Raw genomic sequence first — 20961 nt, 5'->3', positions numbered from 1 at the left:
GTGTACTCTGTAAGTCTAGTTAAACTTGGCCATTTATTCCTAAATTCTTTGGACTGCTGTTATTCTATCAGGTACCATTGTTTGAGAGGTAAAGCTACATAAAATTAAACACCATGCTGTTTGGTATGCAACCTTGGAAAAGTTACTTTGCCCCTCTGGGGCTCAGTTTCTTCTTCCATGAAATGAAAGGCTAGACCAGTCAGCTCTGAGGGGCCCTTCCCTTATAAGAGTCTATGAAAACATATATTATTATAAATAGTTGAATTTAAAAGACATGTGAATAGCCTGGTTTTGAGACTGTTACAATATTGCAAGACATGATAATTCTCATTATCCCCTTAGATGTTGTACCTGAATTTTAAAAATCGTATTTTGATTGTTCTTTATTTCCCTTTTTGTATTTCCTAAATGATATCTATGTACTTATTTCCCACATGCATTTTCTGCAGTTCTTGGTTAGTCTGTTATGACAATTTTATATTTGTTAATCTATATAATCTTGCCAGTGTCACCATTTTGGAATCTACCAGCTATTAAGAAGCTCTCCAGATTTATCTCAGGGACATCCCTAAGACCCAGAACTTTCTCTTTTGGGTGGGGCTTATTCTGCCTAGAAAAGGAATAGGTGTAATATTCAACTATTCTGAGGGAGCTGAATGAATGGGATGGAGTCTAAGTACCTGACAGTTTTTCCCAGTGTAGCCCAATGGGCAGATGCAGCGGTAGGTACCCAGGCCATCAACACATACTCCTTCATTCAGGCATGGATGAGAGTTGCATTCATTGATCTCATGGAGGCAGAAGGGGCCAGTGAAGCCCACAGGGCACAAGCAAGAGAAGGAGTTAATCCCATCGATACATGTGCCACCGTTGAAACAGGAGCTGAGAAGCAAACAGGGAGAACAACATTAGCTATGTAATCTGGTTCCTCTGACCTGCTATTTAAAAACTAAGGTTCCTGGAATCTAAGATATTACAGAGGCAAATACTCCTGAGCACTCAAAACTCCTATATCCAGTAAACTTTACCTTTTTCCAAACTAGAATGGGCGCCAGTCAGCCTGAGTCTCAGCTTCCTTTGCACAGCCAAAAAGATTAGGGGAGTATTTAAAAGTCTGAGCTTATTAGAGGCTCCTAAAGAAAGTGAAGGTTTCCAAGTTTTACCCAGTGCTTCTGCAGCTTTCCATGTATCACATTTCATTTTATCCCTAAGTCAATTTAATTTATAAGGGAAGTGTTAAATAAATAGCTCTTGACTCTAGATTTCTTTATGGAAGAGAAACAGAACAAATTTGTTGATAATAAAAAAAGGAAACAAACCTCCCAGAACTTACTTAAAGAGGGATGACAAATCTGCAAAGAAATAGGAATCTTTTAATTGTCAACTAAAATGAACAAGAGACCCAAAGGATATGGAATAGAATTATAGCTCTTTCTGTTCCCTATGCAAGCAACAAATGATGCTCCATCTCACTGAGTTTTTCAACCTCTAACCTTTGAGCTTGTAACTAGACGTCTACAAGGAATCAGGAACTAGGAAATAAGAGGTGACTATGGGGTGGGATCCAAGTGGATGCCTTATGCCTGTCCCTTGATCCCAGTATTGTGCTCTGTAGTTTCCTCCTGTTTCTCCCTTTGCCCCTAAGACACTGGTGCCTGAGGACACGGGCTGCTCACCTCTCAGTGCACTCGTCAATGTTGTTCTCACAGTGGACTCCATCAAATCCCGCCTGGCACTTGCAGGTGTAACTGTTGACGTAGTCAGAGCAGGTCCCTCCGTTCTTACAGGGTTCACTCAGACACTCATCCATGTCTGTCTGACACCTGTCCCCAGTGAAGCCCGGAAGGCACAGGCAGGAGAAAGTATTCACTCCGTCTACACAGGAACCTCCATTCTGGCAAGGATCTAAGCCATTGCACACAAGAATTAGAACTCTGAACAGCAGCATCAAGCTAATCTTAGACTCATACAGGTGAGTACCCTGAACTGAGTCACACAAAGAACTGAAACAATTCTGACTTTTCTTTGCATCTATTTTGCCCTGACTCCTCCATTTATGAAAATGAATGCAGTAACACTTCCCTGAGATTCTTAATAATAAGAATCTGTTTAATACCTGGAATGAACTTTACATATACCACTAACAGTTTTGCAAACTTAATAGTCATAAAACTTGTATCTGTCCCACAAACTTGCATTTGTAAATCAAATATATGCCCCAATACACAGAATCTCAGAAATATCAATAAAGATTTTCAAAAGGTATACGTGGTGGTGGAGTGGGTGGGGTAGGATGGAATAGATATTAATCAGCCCCCTGCGCTAATCTATCTTTGCTTTCTTTTCCCTCACTCCCTTCCTTTCTTCCCCCATTTCATTTTTCAAATGCACACAGAACATTTACCAAAACAGACCATACACTGGGCCATATGACATGCTTTAATAAATTTAAAGTAATTCAAATCATGTGAAGTATGTTCACTGATCACAATGGAATTAAACTAGAAATCAGTAACAAAAGCTACCTGGAAGGAATCAGCAACAAAAGATATTTGGAAACTAAAGAACACACTTCTAAATAACTTATGAGTCACAGAACAAATCCAAATGGAAACCTGAAAGTATTTTGAGCTGAACGAAAAGAACATGACACATCAAAATTTGTGAAATACAGCTAAAGCAGTGTTTTGAGGGAAAATATATAGCATTAAATGCTTATTTTAGAAGTAGTAGAATGAAATAAAATCTAAACTTCCATCTTAAGAAACTAGAAAAAGAAGGGCAAACTAAAACCAAAGTAGGCAATGAAAAGACTAAAGAGCAGAAGTCAATGAAATAGGAAACAGTAAAACAACTGAGAAAAATCATGAAACTAAAACTGGGTTCATTAAAAAGATTATAAATAAATACATACCTACATACCTACCTACATAAGTATACATACACATAATACATAAAGAGATAGATAGATTACTAAAACCAATAATGCTCTACCAAGGGCAACCAGATGAAAAAAGAGAGAAGATATAAATAACCAATATCTGAAATAAGAGAAGGGAAATAACCCCATTTTAAAATAAACATTAAAAGTACAATAAAGGAATATCATGAAAGACTCAATGCCAACAATTCTGACAACTTAGATAAAGTAAAACTCATTCCTTGAAAGATGCAAATCACCAAAGCTCAATGAAAAAGAAATAGATACCCTGAACACCTACTAAAGGAATTAAATTTATAATTAAAAACCTTCCCAGAAAGAAAATTCCAGGCCTAGATGTTTAGAAGAAATGATACTAATTCTACTCAAAGTCTTCCAGAAAATAGAAAGAGAACACTTCCTGATGTGTTCTATGAGGCCAGCATCACCCTCTTATCAAAACTATACAAATATAGTATAAGAAAATTAGAGAACAATATGCCCCATGAACACAGATACAAAAATCCTTAGCAAAATTTGGGTAAATAATATCTAACAATATATGAGAGAGAGAATACATCATGACCAAGTAGAATTTATCCCAGAAATTTAAGGTTAGTTCAACATTTGAAAATCAATTAACATAATTCACTTACATTAAAAGACCTTAAAAAACAGTATTACCACCTCAAGAGATACTTAAAAATCATTTGAAAGAAAAGTAACCCTCATTCATTATTAAAAGGAAGAAAATTCTCAGCAAACTGAAGGTAAATTGCAAAATTCTCACCAAACTGAGGTAAACTGAGGTAAATTCCTCAATTTGATGCTTTTCCCTTAGAATCAAGAACAAGGCAAGACTGGCTTCTCTCACCACTTCTATTCTGCATTTACTGAAGTCAGTGCAATAATGCAAGAAAAATAAATAAAATGCATACAGATTTAGAAATAAAAGAATACAGAAAAGAAATAAAAGGTATAACAGTTGTATTTGTTTAGAAATAACATAGTTTATTATCTCTATAAAAAAATCCTAGGACTCTAAACTAAACCAGAAGCTATACTAATCTAGAATTAATGATAAGTGAGTTTAGCAAGATTACAAAACAGAATTACTCTTTAAAACCTTTAAAACTCATATTCCCTCTCTTCAAAAAAGAGTTTTCATTATATGATTCTATTTATATAAAACTGTAAAAAATTCACACAAATCTATAGTGACAGAGATAGATCCCTGGTTGCCTGGCAAAGGAAAGTGGAAAGGAGAGTTAAGTTACAAAAGAGATGAGAATACTTCCGGGGGGTGGACATGTTCAATATCTTGAGTATTGGTTTCAGTTGTCATACGTCAAAACTTATTGACTGGCACATTTAAATACTGGCAGTGTAGTATGTTAATTATACTTCAAGAGATGTGCTTTTTAAAAAAAGCTTTCATAGCATTGTTCCCACTTTGTCAATGTACAAAAATCAGTAAGGCAATACTTAGACGTGACTACCCTGCCTTAACTCCTAAAGCCAAAAGCTTCAAAATGAAGGTTTTTAAAGTACAAAGATTAAAGACACGTGGTCAACTATTGGATGGCCAGCCTCAGCACTGAGAGGCAAGTGCCTCCACTGAGTTCTCCTCTGCCCCCTGTGTCCTCCTCTCGCTGGGGGCTTGGGAGCAGGCTGGCATACTCACTGGCAAGGCAGTCATCGACGTCCTCCTCACAGTCCATACCACTGAAGCCTGGAGGACACTCGCACATGTAGCTGCCCTGGGTGTTATGGCAGAGACCGTGGTTCATGCAGGGCTTGGAGACGCACTCATCAATGTCAACTGTACACCGCTGACCTGGAAACACAGGCGCAATGAATGGTCCAGTCTTTGGAAGCTGATTCCCACAGAAATTTATGTGGGGCCTGAGCTTCAGCTGGGGCAGGTGGGGCTACTCCAAGGATATGCCGGTTGGTCTCCTGCTTTTGGAAGTCCCTTAAGGCTTCAGTGCCCCTAGCAGTTGATGCTAGAATCCCCTGTAGAACATCATGGTTTCAGACTCTGGTTGGAGTCCTCTAGCCCCAGAGACATGCAAAATGGAAAGGCTTTCTAAAACATCCCAGTTAGCAGCTTCTATACAAGGCCTCCGTTCTTTTTTTTTTTTTTAAAGATTGATTGATTGCTATGTTGGGTCTTCGTTTCTGTGCTAGGGCTTTCTCTAGTTGTGGCAAGTGGGGGCCACTCTTCATCGCAGTGCGCGGGTCTCTCACTACCACGGCCTCTCTTGTTGCGGGGCACAGGCTTCAGACGTGCAGGCTGAGTAGTTGTGGCTCACGGGCCTAGTTGCTCCGCGGCATGTGGGATCTTCCCAGACCAGGGCTCGAACCCGTGTACCCTGCATTGGCAGGCAGATTCTCAACCACTGCGCCACCAGGGAAGCCCCAGGCCTCCGTTCTTAACAAAAAAGGGCAAGCCTCAAAAGACCAGGTTCTCCATGTCATCAGATAACCTGACCACTTTGTTTAAGGCTCTTGGTTTCCCCATTCCCATGTTGTTACCTTGCCAGCCGGGAGCACACAGGCAGGTGTAACTCTCAAAATTTGGTGCCTCTTTGCAAACACCAGCATTCTCACAAGGGTTTGGGGAACAGGGAGCTAATACAGTCTGACAGTTCTTGCCTGTAAATCAAATGACAGAGTTTATTATAGAGAAAAATTCCAAGGAAACTGAAACTCCCCCCCACCCCCACCAAATTCTATACTAAAGGATGATCTCTGAATTCAGGTCTAATGTAATGGATAAGAGCTTTGGAATCTGAGAGACCTATGGACTTTTGTGTCTTGGCTCTGATGTGATTACTAACAGTGTGATCTCAGGCAAGTTATCTTCTCTCCACGTAAATAAGATGGGAATTAGGATGGCATATAACTCATAGAGGCTTTTTGTGGATTAAATGAAAAAATGCTTACAAAGTCCATATTAGCATAGGGCCCAGTACATACAGTAAGTACTCAACAACTGTTGGGCTGCTGTCATCTTCATATGATTATCACGAGTGGTTACATGGATTTGGAAACCTGCATCAATCAGGGGTGATAGTTTCTGCATCTTCATAGCTAAGATTCAGCTACTCAGAAGCTTAGCAACACAGATCTACCTTCACATAAGCAGGGAAGAAGTAACACAGTAACTCCTATTCCTCAAAACCTCTGCTGGCCTGTTCCAGAAGGCAATGGGGTTGATGAGAAGGCCATCAGAGGTGGAAAACAGTGAAGTAATACTGAATGCTTAGTAACATCTCTCCTTATATCAACATCAACAACATGACATTGATAGTTGCCCATCAACATTTCCTATCTTAGTATACTGAATATAAGACTCCAGAAAAAAATTAAAAGAATGCTTTTATTAAAGGGGAGATAGGCTTTTTCCAAGATGGCAGAGGAGTAGAAGGACATGGACTTCACCTCTCCCCACAAATGCACTGGGAATACATCTACAAGTGGAACAATTCTCACAGAGCACCTGCTGAACACTAGCAGAGGACCTTGGACACCTAAAAGGACAAGAAAGATCCCCACATAACCAAGTAGGATGAAAGAAAGAAGGGAAAAGGAAGAGGAGAGGAAGCAGGATGGGACCTGTACCCCTGGCAGGGAGATGAAGGTGAGGAGAGGTTGCCACATCTGGGGAAGCTTCCTCACCGGCAGGGAGATCAGCTGGGACAGAAGGGGAGACTTGGAGACTCAGAGGAGAGCCCGGCAACTGGTCTGTGGCAGGCAGGACACAGTGAGACCTATGCAGATGGTCCGTGCCACAGCCCTGTGCGCCCCAGCCTGAGACGGGTGCCTGCAGGTGCACACGGGGGCTGGGTGCCAGAACGTGGGGTTTGGAGAGCAGACCTGGGGAGGGGACTGCTGTTGGCTGTGAGGAGACAGCCTGAGGGGAGTGAGGAGCTCCACAACCAGGAATGCTTGTGGAGGAAGCCTAGACCGCCACAGAAGTGAAGCGCCACGTGCAAAGGGCGGGGTCGCCATTGTGCAGCTTCTCTTCTTGTGAGGCGGCCCCTGCCTCCATGGGCACGAGGGAGGGCTCCGGCTGGAGGCGGTTTGCGCACCCCTGCCATCGCTTCCTCTGCCCCCATCCCCCCCACCCCAGCCTGGGCAGCATGCTGGCCCCTGTCGCCACCTGGGCTCCTTCCAGCCTGACGAGCTTGTGTGCTCTGGCCACCTCTGGAGCAGACTCCGGTGAGAGGAACACACACAGAGGTGGGGCTGAAACCACAGCTGAGCCCCAGGGGCCGTGTGACTAAGGAAGAAGAGCTTAAACCTCTCCTCGCAGCTACACGAACCCAGAGTTACACCTCCTCTGATGGCTTCCTAAATTCAGCACCTGCGAGACATCCAAAAGGACAACAAGTGCTCTTGCACTTGTTGGGATGGGTCTGACTTTAGCAGCTGTAGGCTTTGTGGGCACATACACAGAGGTTGGGCCAGGTCAGAATCTGAGCTGCCGCCACAGCTCCCACAGCGGGTCCAGGTTCATTACTACTGCAGTCCTGGGACCTGACTTCAGTGGATCTGTGCCAGTGGCCTGGTGAAGACAATGCCTGAGAGTCACCAGGGCCAACTGCCAGCATACCCACAGTTAAAGTGGGACCAAGAGCAATGCCAAGAACAGTGTACTTTGTGAGCCTGCACAATGGGCAAAAGGGGACACAAAAGAGCACATTCACAGGTGAACAGCTCCAAAGGAGGAATACTCAGTGACTCCTCTCCCAGTGGGAGCAATCCAGTCCCACCTACCTTGCACTGCAGATGAGAAACACAGTTAAGAAACAGATCTGGGGGCCTCTACTCCAAAAACTAGGGATCAGGCCCTGCCCCTGACAGGACAGTGACAAACACAGAGCAAAGAGGAGGCCCTGCTCAATACCCAGGACCAGCTCTGGTCACCACAACACCAATCAAACTCCCTATCAAGGGGATAATGGTACAAGCCTCTGGACCAACCTCACCCACCAGTGGGCAGACACAAGAAGCAAGAGGAACTACAATCCTGCAGCCTGTGGAAAGGAGAACACAAACACAGTAAGTGTGACAAAATGAGAAGTAAAAGAAATATATTGCAGATGAAGGAGTGAGATAAAAACCTATAAGAACAACTAAATGAAGAGGAGATAGGCAATCTACCTGAAAAAGAATTCAGAGTAATAATAGTAAAGATGATCCAAGATCTCGGAAAAAGAATGGAGGCACGGATCGAGAAGATATAGGAAATGTTTAACAAAGACCTAGAAGAACTAAAAAACAAACAAACAGAGATAAACAATACAGTAACTGAAATTAAAAATACACTAGAAGGAATCAATGGCAGAATAACTGAGGCAGAACAACAGATAAGTGACCTGGAAGGCAAAATGGTAGAAATCTCTGTGGTGGAACAGAATAAAGAAAAAAAGATTGAAAAGAAATGCAGACAGTCTCAGAGACCTCTGGGATAACATCAAATGCACCAACATTCGAATTATAGGAGTCCCAGAAGAAAAAGAGAAATGGCCTGAGAAAATATTTGAAGAGATTATAGTCAAAAACTTCCCTGACATGGGAAAGGAAATAGTCACCCAAGTCCAGGAAGTACAGAGAGTCCCATACAGGATAAACCCAAGGAGGAACGTGCCCAGACACACATTAATCAAACTAACAATAATTAAATACAAAGAAAAAATATTAAAAGCAACAAGGGAAAAGCAAGAACTAACATACAAGGGAATCCCCCATAAGGTTATCAGCTGATTTTTCAGCAGAAACTCTGCAGACCAGAAGGGAGTGGCATGATATATTTAAAGTGATGAAAGGGAAAAACCTACAACCAAGAATACTCTACACAGCAAAGCTCTCATTCAGATTTGATGGAGAAATCAAAAGCTTTACAGAGAAGCAAAAGCTTTACAGAGAAGTAAAAGCTAAGAGAATTCAGCACCACCAAACCAACTTTACAACAAATGCTAAAGGAACTTCTCTAGGCAGGAAACACAAGAGAAAAGAACAAAAGAGGAAAGGAAGAAAAAAGGATCTACAACAACAAACCCAAAGCAATTAAGAAAATGCCAACAGGCACATACGTATCAATACTTACCTTAAATATAAATGGATTAAATGTTTCAACCAAAAGACACAGACTGGCCGAATGGATACAAAAATAAGACCCATATATATGCTGCCTACAAGAGACCCACTTCAGACCTAGGGTACACATACAGACTGAAAGTGAGGGGATGGAGAAAGATATTCCATGCAAATGGAAATCAAAAGAAAGCTGGAATAGCAATACTCATATCAGACAAGATAGACTTTAAAATAAAGACTGTTACAAGAGAGAAGGAAGGACACTACATAATGATCAAGGGATCAGTGCAAGAAAAAGATACAACAATTGTAAATATATATGCACCCAACATAGGAGCACCTCAATATATAAGGCAAATGCAAACAGTCATAAAAGGGGAAATTGACAGTTAACACAATAATAGTGGGGGACTTTAACACCCTACTTACACCAATGGACAGATCATCCAGACAGAAAATTAATAAGAAAACACAAGCCTTAAGTGACACATTAGACTTAGATAGACTTAATTGATACTTATAGCACATTACATCCAAAAGCAGCAGAATACACTTTCTTCTCAAGTGCACATGGAACATTCTCCAGGATAGATCACATCTTGGGTCACAAATCAAGCCTCAGTAAATTTAAGAAAATTGATATCATATCAAGCATCTTTTCTGACCACAACACTATGAGATTAGAAATCAATTACAGGAAAAAAGCCTGTAAAAAACACAAACACATGGAGGCTAAACAATATGTTACTAAATAACCAAGGGATCACTGAAGAAATCAAAGAGGAAATCAAAAAATACCTAGAGACAAATGACCACGAAAACATGATCATCTAAAACCTATGGGATGCAGCAAAAGCAGTTCTAAGAGGGAATTTTATAGCAATACAATCCTACCTCAAGAAACAAGAAAAATCTCAAACAAACAATCTAACCTTACACCTAAAGCAACTAGAGAAAGAAGAACAAACAAAACCCAAAGTTAGTAGAAGGAAAGAAATCATAAAGATCAGAGCAGAAATAAATGAAATAGAGACAAAGAAAACAATAGCAAAGATCAAGGAAACTAAAAGCTCGTTCTTTGAGAAGATAAACAAAATTGATAAACCTTTAGCCAGACTCAAGAAAAAGAGGGAGAGGACTCAAATCAATAAAACTGAAATGAAAAAGAAGTTACAATGAACACCGCAGAAATACAAAGGATCATAAGAGACTACTACAAGCAGCAGTATGCCAATAAAACAGACAACCTGGAAGAAATGGACAAATTCTTAGAAAGGTACAATCTCCCAAGACTGAACCAGGAAGAAATAAGAGAATATGAACAGACCAATCACAAGTACTGAAATCGAAACTGGGATTAAAATTCTTCCAACAAACGAAAGTCCAGGACCAGATGGCGTCACGGGCAAATTCTATCAAACATTTAGAGAAGAGTTAACACCTGCCCTTCTGAAACTCTTCCAAAAAATTGCAGAGCATGGAACACTCCCAAGCTCATTCTATGAGGCCACCATCCCCCTGATACCAAAACCAGGCAAAGATATCACAAAAAAAGAAAATTACAGGCCAATATCACTGATGAACACAGATGTAAAAATCCTCAACAAAATACTAGCAAACCAAATACAACAACACATTAAAAGGCTAATACACCATGATCAAGTGGGATATATTCCAGGGATGCAAGGATTTTTCAGGATCCTCAAATCAATCAATGTGATACACCACATCAACAAATTGAAGAATAAAAACCATATGATCATCTCAATAGATACATAAAAAGCTTTTGACAAAATTCAACACCCATGTACGACAAAAACTCTCCAGAAAGTGGGCATACAGGGAACCCACCTCAACATAATAAAAGCTATATATGACAAACCCACGGAAAACATCATTCTCAATGGTGAAAAACTGAAAGTTTTTCCTCTAAGATCAGGAACAAGACAAGGATGTCCACTCTCACCACTATTATTCAACATGGTTTTGGAAGTCCTAGCCATGGCAATCAGAGAAGAAGAAGAAATTAAAGGAATCCAAACTGGAAAAGAAGAAGTAAAACTGTCACTGTTTGCAGATGACATGATACTATACATAGAAAACCCTAAAAATGCTACTGAAAAACTACTAGAGCTCATCGATGAATTTGGTAAAGTTGCAGGACACAAAATTAATACACAGAAATCTCTTGCATTTCTATACACTAACAACAAAAGATCAGAAAGAGAAATCGAAGAAACAATCTCATTTACCATCACATCGAAAAGAATAAAATACCTAGGAAGAAACCTACCTAAGGAGGCAAAAGACCTGTACTCAGAAAACTATAAGATACTGATGAAAGAAATCAAAGATGACATAAACAGATGGAGAGATGATACCATGTTCTTGGATTGGAAGAATCAATATTGTGAAAATGACTATACTACCCAAAGCAATCTACAGATTCAATGCAATCCTGTCAAATTACCAATGGCATTTTTCACAGAATTAGAACAAAAAAGTTTACAATTTGTATGGAAACACAAAAGACCCCAAAAAGCCAAAGAAATCTTGAAAAAGAAAAACAGAGCTGGAGGAATCAGGCACCCTGACTTCAGACTATACTACAAAGCTACAGTAATCAAGACAGTATGGTACTGGCACAAAAACAGAAATATAGATCAATGGAACAGGATAGAAAGTCCAGAGACAAACCCATGCACCTATGGTCACCTAATCTATGACAAAGGAGGCAAGAATATACAACGGAGAAAAAGACAGTCTCTGCAAAAAGTGGTACTTGGAAAACTGGACAGCTACATGTAAACGAGTGAAATCAGAACACTCTCTAACACTGTACACAAAAATAAACTCTAAATGGGTTAAAGACCTAAGTGTAAGGCTGTATACTATAAAACTCTTAAAGGAAAACATGGGCAAAATGCTCTTTGACATAAATCACAGCAAGATCTTTTTCAATTAACCTCCTAGGGTAATGGAAATAAAAACAAAAACAAACAAATGGGACCTAATGAAATTTAAAAGCTTTTGCATAGCAAAAGAAACCATAAACAAGATAAAAAGACAACCCTGAGAATGGGAGAGAATATTTGCAAATGAAGCAACTGACAGGGGATTAATCTCCAAAATATACAAATAGCTCATGCAGCTCAATTAAAAGAAAACCAAAACACAATCCAATCAAAAAATGGGCTGAAGATCTAAATAGACATTTGTCCAAAGAAGACATACAGATGGCTAAAAAGCACGTGAAAAGATGCACAACATCACTAATTATTAGAGAAATGCAAGTCAAAACGACAATGAGATATCACTTCACACCAGTCAGAAGGGCCATCATCAAAAACTCGACAAACAATAAATGCTAGAGGGGGTGTGGAGAAAATGGAACCCTCCTACACTGTTGGTGGGAATGTAAATTGATACAACCACTATGGAGAACAGTATGGAGGTTCCTTAAAAAACTAAAAATAGAACTACCATACGACCCAGCAATCCCACTCCTGGGCATATATCTGGAGAAAACCATAATTCGAAAAGATACATGCACCCTAATGTTCACTGCAGCACTATTTACAATAGCCAGGACAAGGAAGCAACCTAAATGTCCATCAACAGAGGAGTGGATGAAGAAGATGTGGTACATACATACAATGGCATATTACTCAGCCATAAAAAGAACGAAATAATGCCATTTGCAGCAACATGGATGGCCCTAGAGATTGTCATACTGAGTGAAGTAAGTCAGACAAAGACAAACATCATATGATATCACTTATCTGCGGAATCTAAAAAAAGGGGCCAAATGAACTTATTTACAAAACAGAAATAGAACCACAGATGTAGAAAACAAACTTACGGTTACCAGGGTGTAAGTGGCGGGGGGATAAATTGGAAGATTGGGATTGACATATACACACTAATATATACAAAATAGATAACTAATAAGGACCTACCGTATAGCACAGGGAACTCTACTCAATACTCTGTAATGGTCTATATGGGAAAAGAATCTAAAAAAGAGTGGATATAGGTATATGTATAACTGTTTTACTTTGCTGTACACCTGAAACTAACACAACATTGTAAATCAACTATACTCCAATAAACTTTTTTTAAAAAGGGAGATAAAGTTGTTTTTAAAGTCAAGTTACAACACACACCTGTCAGAATGACTATCATCAAAAAGTCTACAAATAAAAAATGTTGGTGAAGATGTGGAGAAAAGGAAACCCTTGTACACTGTTGGTGGGAAGGTAAATTGGTACAGCCACTATTGAAAACCGTATGGAGGTTCCTCAAAAAACTAAAAACAGAACTACCATATTATCCAGAAATTGCACTCCTGGGTATATATCTGAAGAAAATAAATACACTAATTCAAAAAGATACATACACCTCAATGTTCAAAGCAGCCTTATTTATAATAGCCAAGATATGGAAGCAACCTAGGTATCCATCAATAGATGAATGGATAAAGATGTGATATGTGATACACACACACACACGCACACGCACACGCACACACACACACACACACACACACACACACACACACACAGAGGAATATTACGCAGCCATAAAAAAGAACTAAATTCTACCATTTGCAACAACATGGATGGACTTAGAGGATATTATACTTAGAGAAATGAGTCAGACAGAGAAAGACAAATACTGTATGTTATCACCTATATGTGGAATCTAAAAAACAAGACAAACAAATGAATATAACATAATCAAAACAGACTCACAGATATAGAGAACAAACTAGTGGTTACTAGTGGGGAGAGGGAAGGGGAGTAGGGCAAGATAGGGGTAGGGGATTAAGAGATACATACTACTACGTATAAAATAGATAAGCTACATAGATATAATGTACAGCACCAGGAATATAGCCATTATTTTGCAGTAACTTTAAATGGAGTATAATCTTTAAATATACTGAATCACTACAGTGTATACCTGAAACAAATATAATGTTGTAAATCAATTATACTTCAACAAAATAAAGTCAAATTACAACTAACTCAATTTAAAATTTTATCCTAAAATTTTGTATTCAGAAAGAAAAAAATATTACCACAAATTTTCATCAATATCCCTAACCAGTTTTTAATGTGTCTGGTCAGAATAATGGCTCATAAGGAAAGGCAACGTTGCCTAGTTCCCTTCATGCTGGCCAAATTCAATGACACTTAGAACACTTAGTGACACTTAGCACTGAAATTTTAATCTGCATAGGTTTCCAGTCTAATATAATTTCTCAAAATTCACAAGTAGTAAATTCTTTTAATAAGATCCTAATACACAGAAAAACCAACAGCCAGCATTTAGTCAAATATTCTTATAGTATCTGAATAGCAGGAAGACAAATATTTTCAAGATGACCTGTGCACCTTAGTCATATTCAGGTAAGTCTATAATGTGCCTGAGCATAGTGACACCTGCTTATATCTCCCTACAGCCATCAATTCTCAGTCTTTATGGTTGTAAGTGAGACCATCTGCTCAGTACCAACAAATGTGATCAGCACTATCCCTGTGAAATGGCATTATTTAGACTGTCTGTCTGGGGATAGCTAGGGATCTCCGATAACTTTGATTTTATCAGTCAGGCTGGCTAAATGCACTTTCCCTGCATGAATGTTTCTTCTAAAGAGGTGGCAAAGATAACAATGTAGTATCAAGTCTTTCAGGTAACAGAGGCATGCTTCTGGCCACTGTGCCACTCCAAACAGCCTAGAGTCACTGGCAACAGCTATAATCAACAGCCTAAGACTCCAGGGGAGCAAGAACTCAGCCACGCTCCTGCCTGCATGCTATGCACTGGAGAAACATGCAAAGTCATTGCCCATGTTTCTGTTTTGTTCCCCACAGATGAAGAAAAAACGAGCCACACAAATACAACCAATCACAAGATGGCAGTAATGAGGCAGGAGACTACAAAGAAACGTCCAAGCACACTCCTAGAATACCAACTGAAACAAAGAACACCTGATATGCAATGAAGTCACACCCGTGTCTTCTGTGTGTGCGATCGCCATCCAAGGGGTAGTACCTCTCTGAATAAGATGCAGTGGCAATGAACGGGAGGAGAAGAATGACAAGAGGACAAGCTTTGGATTCAGAGAGACTTAGGGACAAATCCTAGATCTACCACTTATCTCTGTGACCTTCAGCAAGTAACCTCTCTTTGCCTAAGCTTCCACATGTATAAAATGGTGATAGGAACTTCTAAATACTTTGTAGAATTATTGTGAGCACTAGATCAAATAATCCAAAGTATGTAACGTGTCCGGCACATAGTAAATGACCAATAAGTGGTAGTTGTTGTGTTGGCAAAACTCAGACTAAGAGCACAGGCCATAGAGACTCTGGGTCCATTCAAATAATGACTAGACCATCAGCTATGTGTCAATTCCAGCCATATATAATTTAAAAAAATTTTCAAACACTAAAAAATAAAGGCAGCAAATAAGTTTCCCCACCACTTGCAACTAGAGAGGCCACAGTGTTTTCTCAGAGCTGAAGACCCAGTCAGTGAGGGCAGGAAGGGTGACGAGGGAGTGATTCCTCAGAGCGGCGTCACTGCCCCACAGACCCCATCTCTGAGACCCAGAGGTTTGGAATGGCAAGGCAAGACCAAGCAACCCTTCTGGCCCTTGCACTTGCAGGACTCACCTGTGTATGGCAGCACACAGTGGCAGGTATAACCACTTATATCATCAAAGCAGGTTCCTTGGTTCAGACATGGATTCGAAGCACATTCATCAATATTCACCAGACAGTTATAGCCTGTAGACAGAAAAGGGGAAACATCAAAGACAGTGAAACTTTGTTACCCTCCTCATTATCTCATTTACTAAGCAATCCTCTCAGTGGTAAACGTTAAACACCTCAGAAATTGCATTAACTTCTTCAGGCCACTGGAACGCCTGTTCATTCATTTCAGTGTCAAGTCCCTGACATAGTCAGTCAGTAAAAAGTGCTTAATCCATCAAAAAATGCATGGAAGAACAGTATATTCTAACAGCTTGGAAGTCTAATGCACCTCCAAACATAACTAATTTCTCCATTATGGACCATGAAGTTCATTAGGGTAAAGACCTACTGCTATATCTAAATAGAAGCTCTTTCTATACAGAGTATCTGGTCAGGGCTTAAAAACAGCCTGTAAGTTATCAAATAATCGAATACTTAATCAAAGCCTCTGATTTATGCCCACTCTTTCAAATGCACAGTCTCTACCATCGATGTGGTAGGGCTTCCTGAAGTCACAAAGCTGTTTCCCCTGATCCAAGACACGAAATCTACTCCCACTATGAAAAAGAGAAAAGTAAGGAAGCATTCATGGGGACAGGACTGTACCAAATGCCACACGCCTTTGTACCTTCAGTAGGGCCTGACACAGAGCCTTAAAACTGAGGAACTACAGCACTGTACAAAAGAAAATGATGGTCTAGGAGTACAGAGGTCTGGGTTCAAACTGTACTCTGCTACTCAGTAGCCGTACAACTTTGGACTTTACATTTTGATTTTTATTTTGTTGATCAGCAAGTCTCAATGAGACAAAGGAATAAAAGTGTTTTTTAATCTATAAGTTTCTTTGCAGATGTAATATATCTGAATGTCATAAAATTACTGACTAAAATATGGTCTCAGAAAATTTTCAAGTAATCAAATAAAGTGACACTGAAACATACTGATGTATTACAGTAGCCTGGCACAATTTTTGAGAGGTGAAATCAGTGACCATATGGATAGCGAAGTACACATGTGAATGATTTACCCACAGGTTTCTCTCTCTTGAGTATCTAAGAAAAAAGCGATGGGAGAAATACAACAGAGACAACTCAAAACGTGATTTTACACAATACCCACTATTACGCATTTTTCCAGAAGGCCATAGGTGACTATGTATCATCTAAGAATACCTTAATGTGTAAGAGAATTTGTTGGAAAGGTTTTAAATACATGGATTCTTCCATGATATTACTGCTACAATTACAGTAAAACAAAATTTTCATTCTACTACCAATATCTCTTTCGAATTATCATAGAATCAAGCCTACACTGGAGCTTATAATTAGAACACCTGTCCAAAGTTGTATAAGTGGAGTTCTAGCTGCTCACCTTAAATGGTACTGTTTCAGTAACTCACCTCTCTGCTAGTCTGAAAATAGAATCCATGTATAAATCTATTTATGTTTTTATTCCCCAACTGCCCTATAAATATTAAGTACTCAAATTATGTTTGCTATATGAATGAGTAGGAAAAAAGGGAAAGGAAGAAGTGAGTCAAGCCATATGCACCAACAGAAAGGCAGAGAGAGAAGGGAGATAAAAATATGCACTTCTGCTTTCACCTTTAAAGCCCTTCTTGCAAGTGCACCTGTATCCATTCACCAGATTGTCACAAGTTCCTCCGTTCTGGCATGGATTAGAAAGGCATTCATTTCTGTCCACTTCACAGTTGATGCCAACCCAGCCTGCATCACAGAGGCACTTGTATCTGAAAGAAGACAGAATTATTTACTGCTGGGGGATGAATGTACAATTGAGTCATAGTTGAAATACACCATTCTGAAAAAATGAAGGACCAAGGAACTCTTGGGTAAGCTAATCTCATTTCTGATCCTCTATGGACCTATACTTGGGTCACCATGTGAATCATGTGGGCCCATCTGGAGTATTCAGTAAACACACCTTCCTGGCCCACAAAGATGCTAGAGAAACTAAGTAAGTATAGTGAGTTTTCATATGTAAACAGTGGTTGGTACAACAAATCAGGACAATCTGAAAGACACATTAACACAGATAAATCTGCAGTTTCTTTTCTTCTATATAAACTAAAAGTAACACAAGCCTTAGGATCACTTGTTTCTGGTGTAAAACAGACACCCAGGAAGTAGGGTAGTGATCAGAGACACTAAGCCACTCTGAAGAGCTCCTGGATGTCTGACTTCTGAGACAGGCTTTGTTCTGACCTGAATCCCTGCTCCCAGAAAGCACTGAGGGTACTGAGCAGGAAAAGGAACAAAAATGAAGGTATTTGAAATATATGCACATTGTTCACAACCTGAACATCATTAGCACTTAGAATGTGGTATCAGGAGATAATAGGCTCCTAGTCTGGAGATCCTTTAAAAAAAGTAGATGGGTTGGGATTCTTTGAAGGCTGCTATACTCTGAAACAGGAATACTGAGTTAATTCATCTCGGAAATAACTTGATTTCCTATTTACCTCTAAATACACTCTTCGTTCTTTCACCTGTTATAAGCATGGCAAACGGTAATGCCCAGAGTCCTGTCCTCTGGCAAGCACAGCAAGAGTACACGACTATCTCATGGAACCTAACATCACACTCTGTGATCCTAGAAAATTACTTACCAACACATTATACAACTCTCAGGGGCTTACGAACTGTGAACATTTCATCAGGGCCATGTCTAAAGTTAGCTGAAACCAGATCTACTTCAGTGGCACCCACTGGTACCGTGATAGAACAGAGTTGGGCTTTTTTTTTTAAGCAGGAGGGAAAATCAAATAGAACATCCCTCAGAACTCAATCTTGCAATAAGTACTAAAAGTGCAATTGCCAAAGACTCATAAAATTACCCTGGATTCCTCCCATGTGCTGACTACCCACATGAGGAAAGAGACATTCCTCCTTATTTTCCACCTACTCAGTCACAGAAGGTAGAGAAGAAGTGGCGATTTGGAAGTCTATGACGCAGACTACCGAAATCTTCAGCGAAGTCTCAGCTCAAGTCCTGACTGACTCCTACGGGGTATGGCCAATACTAAAACTCAACTGGCTTGACACAAGTCAATAAGAAACTGTTAATACACGACAGCTAGGGTTTCCCTGGTGGCGCAGTGGTTGAGAGCCTGCCTGCCAATGCAGGGGACACGGGTTCGAGCCCTGGTCTGGGAAGATCCCACATGCCGCAGAGCAACTAGGCCCGTAGCCACACCTACTGAGCCTGCGCGTCTGGAGCCTGTGCTCCGCAACAAGAGAGGCTGCGATAGTGAGAGGCCCGTGCACCGCGATGAAGAGTGGCCCCCCCTTGCCACAACTAGAGAAAGCCCTCGCACAGAAACGAAGACCCAACAAAGCCAAAAATAAATAAGTTAATTAATTAAATTTAATTTAATTTTTAAAAAAAAGTTTAAAAAAAAAAATACATGACAGCTACTCACCCACTGAGGCCCCCAGTACAGTTTCCATGGACACAGGGATTGCTCAGGCACTCGTTCACCTGTGAGTAGCAGCTGGGATGATGGGGCCCCTCAGGGCATATACAGCGGAAACCGTTCACATCGTTGATACATGTTGCACCCTTGCGACAGGGATTGGAGGCACACTCATCAATGTCAATGTTACATCTCTGCCCTGTAGAGAAGGGAGACAGTTTTTGTCAAATACAAAATGCTTAGGGAACAGACACAGAACTATGAGATCTATTGTGTCGATACCTTCATCTTCATAGGCTACAAGATGCCTTGGGCACCGCATGTCAAGACTTAAGGAATAAGACATCCAACAGCACTTAGTGCCATGCAAGGAAGGAGCAAAGGGCACCGTGCTTTGATAATAAAGCTAACAAAATGCTGGAACAGTGTTGTAGTGTTTTGACATGCATTTCTTCACTCCATCTTAGAAATGGGGAAACTTTACAAGGATTCAAAGAGAACATCAAATGTTACCAAGGTTGGCCGCTCCTCTTGTTGCTGTTTGGAGTACTCTCAAAGGAGCTTTCCTTATCACTGCTTTCAGCTGGTTTACTGCATTCATTTTTTCAGTTAGTCAGTCTCTTACATTTCCATATATGGTAAATCTCAATTAACAGGAATGTTTTGTGAGTAGACTATTAACTTAATGGTTAAATTGGTTAAAAAGAAAAGCCATTTTACTTTCATTTTTAGAGTTGTATTAATCCATCTTCTGCCTCAGGAAGAAGAGTATTCTAAGCATAATTTTATTGTTCTTTGATCATTGAGAAAACCATCCAGGGTCTCTCAATCTAGACCAGTGGTTCTCAAACTTTAATGTGCAAAAAGAGTTGCTAAAAGTACTTGTTTTAAAAGGAGATCCTTAGAGCCCCAAAACCACATTTTAAATAACGTAGGTGATTCAAATACTACATTTTGAGAAACTCTGATGTAGATAATTATTAGTAGTTTATCATCAAATAATAATGTAAATGTTCAGAATATATGAAGTTGAACTGAATATGTTCTTCCTCTAAAACATATCCAAGACTGCACTTTGAAAAGATGTCTGCTATAACCTTCACATTTATTTCTTTAAGTGGAATAAAGTATGCCAGTTACGTAAGAGTTTTGCTTTGTTAAGTTTTGAATAAATGAGATTTAACTATATATTCCAAAATGATATAAAATTTTAAAATAACCCATAATTCTGTAAATGAGTGGCAACAAGCAACTGCTATGAAGGAATTTATAAATTTCTAAGAAGACAATTTTCTCATTTAGATAAAAACAGGCATTTTCATTTAAGAAAGAGCAACCCTGCATTTAGAACAGGAAATTCCAAATGAAATAGATACACACCCCTTTAAAGTATGGGTATTAACATTTTTTCACCCTCCACTGCTCTCTAAACCATTATTGGTGGTTCTTGAGGTAAAAACCCATAATCTGGTAGTAGTTGCTATTTTCCTCTTAAGTGTTTTATTAATAACTTATTTTAAAATACTACTTTCTTAGCTTCAACCTCTGATTTTTTTTTTGGTGTTTGCCACTGGCACCAAGATAAGAGCCAGAACTCTTCAACTGTAGCACTATCCTCAGCCTGCAATCCAGTGGAGAATGAGAGGAAAAAGCCTTTTCATTTTCTGTCCTTTTTTTGGGAAGAATCTTCTCAGAAGCCACTTCTCTCACATTTCCTTCATTTGCTTTTAAAG

The 20961-nt window shown here is 39.7% G+C and overlaps 1 protein-coding gene across 1 annotated transcript in view; it reads right to left on the bottom strand.

The window, feature by feature from the left end:
* Positions 1–20961, bottom strand: part of NOTCH2 (notch receptor 2) — a 178782-nt gene that overhangs the window by 25628 nt on the left and 132193 nt on the right. The window contains exons 13-19 of the mRNA XM_082457807.1: positions 19235–19427; positions 17397–17542; positions 15712–15825; positions 5459–5578; positions 4605–4757; positions 1677–1905; positions 681–882 (exon numbers count right to left, since the gene is read on the bottom strand). Coding sequence (XP_082313933.1) covers positions 681–882; positions 1677–1905; positions 4605–4757; positions 5459–5578; positions 15712–15825; positions 17397–17542; positions 19235–19427 — 1157 coding nt within the window. The remainder of the gene's footprint in view (positions 1–680; positions 883–1676; positions 1906–4604; positions 4758–5458; positions 5579–15711; positions 15826–17396; positions 17543–19234; positions 19428–20961) is intronic.

The sequence above is a fragment of the Balaenoptera physalus genome, assembly GCF_965194825.1.
Source record: "Balaenoptera physalus genome assembly, chromosome: 1".
NCBI classification, from domain to species: domain Eukaryota; kingdom Metazoa; phylum Chordata; class Mammalia; order Artiodactyla; family Balaenopteridae; genus Balaenoptera; species Balaenoptera physalus.
This window is presented reverse-complemented; position numbering and strand designations above follow the sequence as displayed.